This window comes from Ctenocephalides felis, unplaced genomic scaffold (genome assembly GCF_003426905.1).
Source record: "Ctenocephalides felis isolate EL2017-DRISC unplaced genomic scaffold, ASM342690v1 CF-g0.4_SCAFFOLD_01604, whole genome shotgun sequence".
NCBI lineage: Eukaryota > Metazoa > Arthropoda > Insecta > Siphonaptera > Pulicidae > Ctenocephalides > Ctenocephalides felis.
The window spans coordinates 3839894-3852506 of NW_020537758.1; the positions used below are offsets into that span (position 1 = coordinate 3839894).

The following is a 12613-nucleotide window of genomic DNA, read 5'->3' on the forward strand; positions in this document are numbered from 1 at the left end:
TAATATTTTTTAATAAGCACAAATTCAAAATAAATATTTTAGGATTTAAAAAATGTCTTAAAATTAATTATAATATTTTTTAATAAGCACAAATACATAAATAATAAATTAAATAAATTAAATAAAAATAATTGTTTAAATTAAATACATAATTAATAAAATAAAGTCATATTTCAATCTAAAACTGTTGCAAATATTTAGAAAAACATTATAGGCAAAATTAATATAATTTTGTTCTGAAAAAAGTATAAATTATTTTATGAAAGCAAATTATAAAGCTATTATAAATATTATAATTTACAGCATTTATTTGAATTGTGTTCTATCATAAATTTACATTTTTTTAAAATAAAATTAATTTTGGTACAAAAAATAATATTCATGCATTATTATTTGCACTCGATTCGTTTGGACGTTTTTATTTTTTTATAATATATACACTTGAAAAATAATAAAAATAAATATTTCAGGATATAAATAGACGTCTTAAGAATCATTATATATATATATATATATATATATATATTTATATTTATATATACATCCATTACCATATATAAATCCATTACCCTGAAATCCAAACACAAACCGTCGCCATGGCATTTTCAGTCTCAGGAAAACTTTCAAAGAGCGAACAACAACGCTCTGGAAAAAAATTAATTAAAAATACAAACAAGTACAAATAATACTTAAAAATATTTTTATAAAATTCTAGAAAGTCTACAGAATTGATATCGATGATAAAAACATTAGTGTTTCTAATGAAAATTCGTATAATAAATCCAAAGTGTTGATAATCAATATTCATGTGGGGTTTCCGTTTGAAACAGAATATGGCAGCAGCTATTTCGCCGGAATTGACTACCATGAACAGGGATGAAAGGGTAAAAAATAATATATATATATATATATATATATAAATTATATTTTTTATATTATATATAAACAAAATTTACTTCCGCGAGCAAACACTGTACATCAATTCTATTTGATACTTCTTTGTTCATAGATAAAACTTTTAAAGCAAACAACGCTTTGGAAAAAAATTAATTGAAAATATAAACAAATTGAAATAAATATTAAAAATATTTTTTAAAAATTCTATAAAGCCTGTTTTATAGGTATTGACACTCACAATTTAATTTAAATTTTTATTTATTTTTTAATTTCGATAAGTAGATACGATAGTGTCTAATTAGATAAATCGCAAATAAATAATATATGAATAAAATAATAAATCTAATGATATTATTTAAATTATATTAGTATATTACTAGTTTTAAAATAAATTTTGTAATACAAATAAATTTTTTTAACCTTCATTTTTTGTAAGGTAATTTTTCCATTATAATTTTTTATTTTATTCGATTTTTTCTAAAATTTGTGAATGTCATTTTAACAATTATAATTTAATTACATGTATGAAAGAATTTTTTATTGTTTTTATGGTTAGTGATTTACAAGAATAATAACTTTTACTTGAAATTAACCAAGAACTAAATAACTATTTCTTAATAATAAAAGTAGGTCATACTTCTTGAGTCATTGAAAAATGAATCATCTTATAAACTTAGATAGATATTAATAAAATCCTTGTAAGAATTTAATAAAAATTATTTACATTCTTGCAATATCATTTTTTTCAAAAATATTCGATTAATAAATAATATTCATTTTATTTCATATTTTTCTGTCAAATAATTTGGCATTTATTGATAATTTAATTTTTCAAATATAATAATTAATATTAATATTTGTTCTGTTTGAAATTGCCTAGATTATCAGATTTTTTTTTCTGACTCAAGTATAATGAAATTTTTTGACCCAAAATGATTGTTTATAAAATCATAAATTATTTTATTCTGCTGTTTTCACAAAAATTGGCATGCCGTTCATAGTTTTTTAAATTTTCTGGATACTTGTTTAAAATGTGCAAAAACTTGTTAGAAACCAAAAATTTTATTTTATACCGATGAAAAGAACATGGAATTCTCTAAAGAACTGTATTTCCGAATTTTCAACTTTTAGAAAAAAAACATTACGAAAAAAATTGAGAAACTTTAAAAGACGTATTACTTTGCACAATAAATGTTTGTACGTATTATTTATTCAAAATGCGTAAAAACTTGTTATAAACCAAAAATTTTATTTTATACTGAAAAAAGTGCATAAAATTCTCTAAAAAACTGCATTTAACAATTTTCAACTTTTGGAACCAAAACTTTAGGGAAAAAATTGTCAAACTTAAGATCGACCCTAAATGCATTCATTTCATAGCTTTATTTGTTTTTTAGGGCCAAAATTAATTGTATTTTCTAAAAAAAATTAGTAAATCAAATTTGAACTCTGATTTATATTATGACCCTAAAGACATTTAATATTTTTATATTTGTAAATATAATGTAATTATAATTGCAATCCAATTGTTTTTTTCTCGGACGGAAGCTTAAATTTACTCCAGTAAAAAAATTATATTTTAAAGGTCATTTTACAAGAATTGTTTTGAACTTTTAGAACCATTTTTTTTGTAATAGCGATTTAAATACATACCTAAATTTTAAAGTAAGTTATCTATTTACAGAATTACCAGTAATATATTTTTTAAAATTTTTGTAACATTTTTTCCTCTGATTTTTTATATTCAAACCCAAATTTTTACCCTCTGGCCTGATTTTTTTTAATAAATTTATGTCAATTGTATATTTATAAAATGTTTTGTGGATACTTCTATAAAATGCATGTTTAGATGTGTTTTTTTCCTGATGCCATAAAAGGAGGATATTTGCATGACTGCACATCGGAAATGAAGACGATCGTATTAAAGGTCGTCCCTGATGGTTTATTATTAGAAATTTGCTGAACTGATTTTTTAATCAAATTACTAGACATATATATATATATATATATATATATATATTTAGATAATATTAATTATAATTTTTAGTTTCTGAACTAGAAGTCTCCTTTCCCCAAAAAAATCTACCAATACTTCTTCAGGAATCATAAAAATGAACACAAAATATTTTTATGTACTTTTTTTAATAATTTATAGAATTCACCTTGAAGAATTGTTTAAAAATGTTGAATTCATTTTTCATCCTTAAAGATATTTAAAATTAAAAAAATCACTTTTCACTTTTGAATTTTTAATAATAGTAATCTTTTGTCGGTGAAAAATCGATCCTTTCAAAAATTAAGTATTTGAGTGAAATTTTTAAGTATTTCTTGATAGAATATATAAAATATTCTATTGTACACATTTTCTGAATATTTTATTTACTTTAATAAATAAATACACAATGTTTAACGTGCCAAGGATGTTTGTATAAAATATTGAAATTCAGACAAATTTAATAAACTAAATTAATATAATTGGGTTAAAATTTAAATAAATTAGATTTTCTCGTTTCCAAATCATTCATATAAATACTTGTCGAAATCTGTAAAAAAATAAATAATATCACAATCAGATAAATCCACAAAATTCATGTTTTGTTTTCGATCTCGTCAGACATTGTGACTCATAGAATTCATTTTTGTCGATATTCATTTGGAAACAATTGATAATTTAATGTAATATTGAAAAATAGGATTTAAAACAGGTTTTGGTAACCTTTTGTTGAATAAAAGTCAAATCGTTTGGAAAAATGCAGAATATTTATCTAAAGATCCTGATCCAACTGTTTCAAAGGCATTCTACGTGCCTAATTGTTTTTTGTAAAGATCAGCTAGGCCGTTTTTTTGTATTAAATAAAACTTTGTATGATGATACTGTTCATGGTTTTAAAGAATATCCTAAATTATTGTAGTCCTACGAAAAGTGGTTTAATTATAAAAATTCATCAAAATTTGGAAATGGTACAAAACTGTTTCTATACATATTCTTTATATATATATATATATATATATATATATATATATATATATATATTTAAAATTTTTGAATTTATGTATAAAGCTTGTAAAACTAAATTATTACTGACTAAGTCGACTGACTTAAGACAGAACTTTATTTAAACCTAATTGAAATTTTCCATGAAACGGTTTTATAAATATTGATGTTTCACACAATTGTTTAAATTTGTGAAATACTTTGTATATATATATATATATATATATATACATATACACAATAAATTCGTCTCAATTTGATAAGATATTTTCAATTTAGTTATTTTAAAATCAGTCCATTGATAACATTGTCTCCATTCTAATCGCGATCTTCACCCAGTAAAGTTAAAGTATCGATTGTTTGTGTTTTCAAATAATAATAATATAAATATTATTATTTTAAATTAAATTAGACATTCTAAAGTGTGTTTCAAAATGGTTAAACAAAATTTACAAAATAATTCTTCGACAAGAATTAATACACAACCCGGAGGATCGACTTATAATACAGGCGGTAGTACTAGTGGGGTGAATACTACTAATAATTCGCAATCGGATTTTTTTTCGGTAAATAAAGATAAAAAATAGTACTAGAAAATTATGTAGTGTTTAAAGAGGTTTTGGTTTACGGATTTTTACATAAGTTTTTTTTTCAGTTAAAATCTTTGGACGCAAATCGATATGCCACCAAAAAAACGATTGCCCAAGGGATGTTGGACATCGCCCTTCTGACTGCCAATGCAAGTCAACTCAAATATATTTTACAAGTTGGGGAAAAACACGAATTTTACACCCTTATGTTGACTTTGATCTCCATTTCCATAATTCTACAGGTGAGAAAAAAATTTAGAAAATTTATTTTAACCCATATTAGCTCAAGACTATTCGTTTGTTTCTGAAAATATTTTCAAATTTTTTTTAAGAACTTCCCATACAGATTTTTAAGGCAATTTAACTAAATTCGGCTTTGAATATTCTATAAATATGTGAAGGTATTCCTGAAAGGTAATTTTGTTCTAGGAAACCATTTGTCACATAAGTATTATTGATTTGAATGTGAATACCAAATGATAATAATAAGGGTGCTTGTAATAGTTCAAGGTCTACTATTTTATCAATCTTATAATCAGGGGGCTGATGGGGTCAGTCGCACCCTATTTCGTTAAAAATGTATTAAATTTTTATGTAAATTTATGTGATTTTATGAATAAAAATATTTACAAATTTAACTAAGAAGAAAATTATCAAACAAATCTGAACTACAAAATATTAATTTTCCAAAAAGTAAAAAATTCTTAAAAATCAATATTTTCAAAGGTCAAGTTTTTTTCATAAACCACTTCAAATAAATGTTAAGAACATCTACTTTTACAAAAATCAATGTTGTCAAAAAATATGTCAAAAATAATCTAAATTTCAAAGAAGTATATAATATGTTTAAAAAATTCTTAAAACTATTTGATACTTTGAAAAAATCTAAATTTTGTGAAAATCAATATATTCAAAAACTACTAAAATTTCTGCGCATTTAAGTTTCCAAAAAATATAACATTTATTGGATTTATTTATTAATCGTTTATTTTTAGTATATGAAATTTGCTAAATCATTTTAAAGCATTTACTTTTACTCTCAAACTTAAAAACTCAAAATTTTTCACTTAGTTAAATTTTTTTCAGATTTATTCAAACTTTTCATCTTTGACGTTGAGTTCTGGGACACCCAGTATATAATATAAATGTAATTTTATTCTATTATTAAGAAAATGAACAAAATTAATAAAAATTATCCACAAAAACCAAAAAATAATCACAATTTCACACAACCTTTTATTATTATAAATATGATTCTCTTCTATTAATAAAAAAATAAAGAAAATTAATAGAAATTATACACAAAAACCAAAATATAATCACAATTTTACCAAAGCTTCAGGTTGCACTTAAAAACTCAAAATTTGTACTTGGTATAATTTTTTTTCAGATTTTTCCCAACCCTTTCACATTTGATGTTGAGTTCTGGGACACCATGTACATAATATAAATATAATTATATTCTATTAAAAAATTAATAAAAAATAACTACAAAAGTAAAATATCAACACAATTTTACCAAAGCCACTTTCAAAGTGCATAATGTAATTTTTTTCTGATTTATTTATTCTCTTACCGTTGACGTTGAACTCTGGGACATCTCAATATATAAATATAACTCTATTCTATTATTAAAAGATGACCTAAATTAAAAAAAATCAACCACAAATTAAAATATAAACAAAATTTCACCAAATCCATGAACACTCATAATTTTCAAAGTGCATAGTAAAGATTTCTTTTGATTTTTCTCGATCCTTTCAACTTTGACGCTGAATTCTGGGACACCATGTATTAATATATAAATTTAATTCAATTCTATTAACCTGCCAGGTGTGGTTTGTCTACAAAACATGCACGTTTTACGAATTTGTAGTAGAGGGTGTAAAGAAGTTTTACTTCAAAAAATTTTGATAGTAATATTTATGGCATGTGGGGTATCATTTGAAAGACCCTTTTTATTGGAATCTGAATACTAAAATGAGTTTTAAAATTTAGCGACAATATTTAAATTTTAACAAATACATGGTGTTGACATATAAATAATAACCAAAAAGTAGATTATATAATGTGGGAAACAAATAGTGACATATAGAGATGAATATTGTAGAGAGTGTCATTAGAGACAATAAACGAGTAAGGTGTGTTAATAGAGACAAATGAGGTTAACATAAATTTTTATTTTTATTTCTTTTCTATTAACCTTTAAGGTTGTGATCGGTGTAATTTCGTTGACCTTGAACCTGCTGAGGGATTGCAAAATGCACCTGAAGGAGTACCATCGTTCGGCCGAAGTAATAAATCACGTAACCACAGCCTGCGCCTTCGCAGTCGCCTCTTTAAATTTAATAATAAGCGCCTTCGACCCATCGACCCTTCGATATATCAATTATCAATTGTTAGATAAATAGATAAATAGATAATCGATATAATTATATCGATATTTATGCGATAGTTCGAACGTAAAAGTTGTTCGAGGATTTTAGGAATATATATTTATTTTGATGTTTAAGGTCGATTTTAAAGTATATCGATTTAGGGTCTTATAATGTTAGACAATATTATAAATAATTTAATTTTAACCCTCCGTCGGTCGGATATTTTTTCACCTTCGAACGGTTGGAAAGGTCTGGCTGGACCACCATTCATTTTACATGCATTTATATGGGATAAATGAGTTTTTGGTGTCTTATGTATTAACGATTATATAAAAAAATCAAGAAATGTAAAAAAATCGTTGCTTTTTTGTTAATTTTTCTGTTTTAAATCAATGAAAAACAATATTTATTCTTTTTCGGCGCCTTTGAAATGAATGTGTGCATTACTCATCCGATTTTCAGTGTTTGCGATTACCAATAAGTTTGGTAGGTTTTCAAGGAATTCTCGTCATGAAAATACTAACATTCATGTTAGAACACATAGCAAAGAATATATACAACGCAGTTTGAATAGAAAATACCATGAAAAAAGACAAAATACTGGTTTACATATATCAAAAAGCGTATATTTCATACAAAATGTATAGGTGGTCTAGACAGACCTTTCCGACCGTTCGAAGTATAAAAAAGTTAATATCCTTATAATTATCATTCTGTACATTTTTTCATCCTGATTTTTTCATTGATCGACAGCTAATGAAATTTTAGGAAAAGTCAAGAAATTTCAAGTCGATAGGATTACTAGAAGTATTTTTTTTTTTAAATTGAAGTCGAAAAAAGTCTGGCCAGACCACGCCGACCGACGGAGGGTTAAATAAATGTGTTTATTATTTCATTTGCCTCAGACAAACATTTTAGCAGTTACAAGAGATATAATAAATAAATGCACCAACGCGTTGTCAACAAAATTACTTTACACAGGTAACCCAGGTTTGGCCTGCTTATACGAATTTCAAATGCAATTTTAAAGTATACCGAGTTGCTAAAGGGCATCATACTATTAGACATTATTATATCTTTTTTTTAATTTTTAACAAATTTGTCTAACATTCTCTTTAACTAGGACAAATATTTCATTATTTACAAGAAATATAATAAATAAATGCACCAACGCGCTGCCAGCACTATACTATAACTCTATTTATTAGGCGCGCTCATACCAATTGTCTATTTTCAAATGAAATTTTAAAGTATACCGAGTTGCTGTAGGGTTTTACAGTATTAGACAATATTATACACAATTTAATTCTCAACAAATTTGTCTAACATACCATATACCCAGCGCCGGATTTAGAAATTTGGCGCCCCGGGGCACTGACAAAAATGCCGCCCCATCCCTGAAATTTTACGAACTTTCGAACTTTTTTTTAAAGCAATCGCGCTGCTTCAGCTGCGTAGAGACAAAATATAGAAGCGCGTAAGCGCCGCGTCGCAGTCTAACGGATAAACAATGTTACAGAACGCATATAAATGTAAACAAAATGTATACTTATTATTATAATATCTTTAAAATATCTGATAATTTAATGTGCATATGTCTTATGATCACTTTTGTCCGCCAAATGTTTTTTTTCAAATTTTTTTATTGGATCATCGTAACCGCTAAACCTGCCCCCCCCCACAAATTTAAGCAGTTATTTATTCTGTAAATTTTTTTGAATGATATTGGACGCTTTTTTTCTCAAAAACTGAATTATCATTTTTGGCATTTTGGCCCGTATCTTCAAAACAGTTGGACCTGCCTTGGCCAATAACGTCACCTTATCAATAGGAATTGAATCATTTAAATTGGTTGATCTGTGTTATCGAAATCGACTTGAAAAATTAAAAAATATTAGATTTGTATTGATGGGGAGACGTTCTGATTAGCTTTTGGCACAGGCAATTACGAAAAATGGTAATTGAGTTTCGATATTTCTTCTCTGAAATCTGCGTAGGTGCAGCGCGACTGCTTTGCAACAGGTTCATCAATTTTCAATTTTCGAAAAATTCCAAAATACAAAAAATTTGCTTTAAAAGTCTTTTATTTTCATTTTTCAAAAAATTTTAAAGCTCTTTATAAAATGTAATTTTCAGTACGGTATGTTTCAGTAAATTGTCTTAAGGGGGTATTCTACTGTAGAATTTTAAAAAAATCAAAAAAAATTTTTTTTCATATTTTCAAAGTTTAGTTATTCAAAAATATGTCATTAAAAGGATTTTTCAAAATTACTATTATTTCCTGAGTTATATCCGTTTTAGTGACGTGGTCTCGGTTCGGGTCCGACCGAGTCTCAAAACTTTGAACGCGTTTTTCTCGGAACTACTTTTTTCGAGCTGGCGGTAAGGATATCGATATCTCGAGTTCTAATGAACCGATTTACTTCAAATTTGGAGAGAATCTTTTCTATACATCGCTTTATCGTATGGATCTTGCCCAAAACTATAACTTTTCATTTAGTATTTTTAAAAAAATCGGAATTGTTAAAAAAACATGAGAAAAAAATTTTTTTTTTCAAACTGCCGCCATTCAAACAAAAAAAAATGTTTAACTTATCCAAGGTTCATACGATAGCGGCATCTATTATAATTAAGAATCCATCTATTTTTTATGTTTCAAATCACCAGGAGGATTCGAATCATGTACGCCAGGACACCCCCTTTTTTTGGGAACCCCCACTTTGACTGCTCATAACTTTGTGAATTTTAATTTTTTTTAATAATATTTTTTTTATGTAATAATAAAATATCGATAAACAAATGATAAAAAAATCTATAGTAAAAATATTATTTGTTTCCTTTATACAGCGCTTCAAAAACCGGGCGAAATTCATGTCTTTACAGTAGAATACCCCCTTAAGGCACAATGCCATAAGTCACTAGTTTAAATTTTTTTTCGACGCTATAAGCTTGAAAGTGCACAAATTCGTCATTTTAAGAGGGCTCGAGAACTGAAAAACATATTTTTGTTAAACTTTCAGCTTGTTCATGGATTTTTATATTAGACAAATTGCCAAAATTGATAACTTATTAACCAATTTGATAATTTACTTTCGGAGAGGGAGGCAAGGCAGAATAATAAATTTTAGTTATCGGTTATTTCAACCCAAATTTTGCATTGCAATCGTGTTATGCTTTGTTACTTATATTTCTTGAAATAAAAAATGTTGTTAAAAATAGTTGATTATATTGTATAGAATTTTTTTCTCCCCGCCCCCCAAAATTTGCCGCACTGGGCAGTAGCCCCGATTGCCCCTACTGTAAATCCAGCACTGCATATACCTCAGACAAATACTTAAATTGATTTTGATTTTACTGCAGATAATTGTCGGAATTTTATTTATCGCAATTGGTGGCCTGAACATCAACAGAAGTGGCGACCAATTGGCCGCAATTATATTGAACGACATCATATTGATTTTGGTGTTTGTAATATCTTTAATAAATGTTATTATATCAGGATTCGGAATGGAACACTCGAATTATCCTTTGCAAACTATTATAAATGGAGACACACCATTGTAATAGATAGTAATAGTAATAGTAATCCTTGGAAATAGTAAAACAGATTTGTATATAAGATCAAAAATGTGTTAAATTTTTTGTAATTTATTGTTATAATTTTTTTTGGTTAGGTTTTGGCCGCAATTTTGAACGCAATTTTAACGATTTATGGTCATCATCGTCCTGGTGACCAGGCTGATGACGTCACCAGGATTTTGAACCAGACAGCCTTAGGTTTTATTATGGGAACTTTAGTTTGTGATGTCGTTAAAATGAATATTGGGCCTTATTATACCAATAATGAACAGAATAGTGTAAATAAAGAATTTATAGTAAAATAAATTTTGGATTTGCAAATTTTAAGAAAAATGTTGCAAACAGTTCAGGAAAAATAGTTGAAAATTGAATGTGTGAATGCACACATGTTATTTTATTTAGAGTTTTTTTGAATTGTTTTTTAATTTATTGATTTTTATTAATGTAAAATTTAAATATAGGGTATGAAGTTTCATTATAACTAGTGTATGGCATCGTCCTTAAGGCAAATTGCTGGAACTTCCCGTACCGTAATGAAATATTCGAGAAGTGTTAAACGTTTTCAAATATATTATTACAAATACTGTAACTTTCATTATTTTTGTTATCTTATTGTTATATCTGAGCAAATCAAATGTAAATCATAAATCAATTATTACATTAATAATCGTCATTTCATTTCAAATTCAATTTCAAAAAAAAAATAGTTGCCTAATTTACACAAAATTGAAAAAGTGTTCCCGTATAGTCACAGTCTAAACGCGTTTGCAAATAATTCTGTACGATATTTTCACGTATACTGTGCTTAGCTTGGCGGCATTTTCACATTTTTTCAATTGTTTTCACAAAATTGGAAATGTGCTCCTGTATATAAACAGTCTAAACGCGCTTGGGTTAACATTTGTACCAGAGTGGCGCTTAGACTGTGCTTAGCCTGGGTCATTTTTTGAATTTTTTAATCCAAAATTACAAAAATATTTTATGAAAAATAAAAAAGGTGTAATAATTTTTCATCTTCAAAAGCAATTGTTTTGTCAATACAAGCAGAAAGTTTTTTAGATCATTCAAATCGGACGCTTAGTTCACTCAAAAACTGCCAGTTTTTGCACATTTAGCTCTGTATCTCCGAAACAGCGGGACCTGTCTTTGCCAAAAACTAATCACCTCTTTTTCCAATCATTACAAATTGAATGTTTTTTAGATCATTCAAATCCGATACTCCGTCCTCTCAAAAACTCGATTTGTATTTTCTGCACTCTTTGCTCCATATCTCCGTAACAGCTGGACCTGCCTTTGCCAAAAACTAATCAGCACATCTACCTATCAATAAGAATCGAATGTTTTTTAAACCATTCAAATCGGTTAATCCGTGCGCTCGAAAACGTGGACGAAAAAATGCGAACATACAAAACACACACACACACACCCAAACATCCATTTTTTCTTAGGTATGTCAAAATGTTCAGAAACCTTCAAAACGTCGAGACTACCCTACGGAAATTTTGGTAAAAAGTTGAGAAATTAATTTTTATGGGTCCAATATTTAATTTTTTATTAATTTAAAAATTATCAGGCTTTCTTTCATCACTTTTAACATTATATTTTCAAATTTTATTTATTTATTTATTTATTTATTTATTTATGTATTTTTATGTTTTTTTATTATTTATTTATGTTATTTTATTTTATTTTTATTTTAGTGTCTGCAAGGGATAGCTTGTGTAATTTTAGGTTCGGCCCTGGACATAAATAAATTGCAGCAACAGGACAGGGCCAATTTAGGGAATAATATTTGTCTGTCCCTAAATATTGTAACAGTCGTAATAAACGTTATTTTGAGTGCTTTTGATATGAAATACGATTCTATAAGATCTATGAATAATGTTTCGGATTTTAGAAATTTTACTTCATCATAGGAAAAGATAAAAAATTATTTATATTATTATATATAATTATATATATATTAATATATATATATATATATATATATTTAACTTAATAATTTTATACAAAAATTTAAGACAATCAAAATACTTTGAATTTGTTAATTTTAAGCAACGTTTTACATTTGTTCAATGTAATAATGTCATATTTTTATTTAATTTTTCAATAATATCAAACATTTATACAAGTTTGTTTTTATATATTTAAAATTAAATATTTGTCCTATTTTT

At 26.3% G+C, this 12613-nt stretch overlaps 1 protein-coding gene across 1 annotated transcript; it reads left to right on the top strand.

The window, feature by feature from the left end:
- Positions 1-626: 626 nt before the first annotated feature.
- Positions 627-12355, top strand: LOC113373083 (ninjurin-2-like). Its single transcript, XM_026613406.1, has 3 exons — positions 627-884; positions 4548-4724; positions 12140-12355. The coding sequence occupies exons 1-3, from the start codon at positions 807-809 to the stop codon at positions 12353-12355; spliced, it is 471 nt and encodes a 156-aa protein (XP_026469191.1). The 5' UTR covers positions 627-806.
- The last annotated feature ends 258 nt before the right edge of the window (positions 12356-12613 follow it).

Coding starts and splice junctions, on each gene's coding strand:
- LOC113373083 (XM_026613406.1), top strand. CDS start 807: ATGTGGGGTTTCCGTTTGAAACAGAATATGGCAGCAGCTATTTCGCCG. Junction 885..4,547: donor CCATGAACAGGGATGAAAGG/GTAAAAAATAAT, acceptor TTTTTTTTTCAG/TTAAAATCTTTGGACGCAAA. Junction 4,725..12,139: donor CCATTTCCATAATTCTACAG/GTGAGAAAAAAA, acceptor TTTTTATTTTAG/TGTCTGCAAGGGATAGCTTG.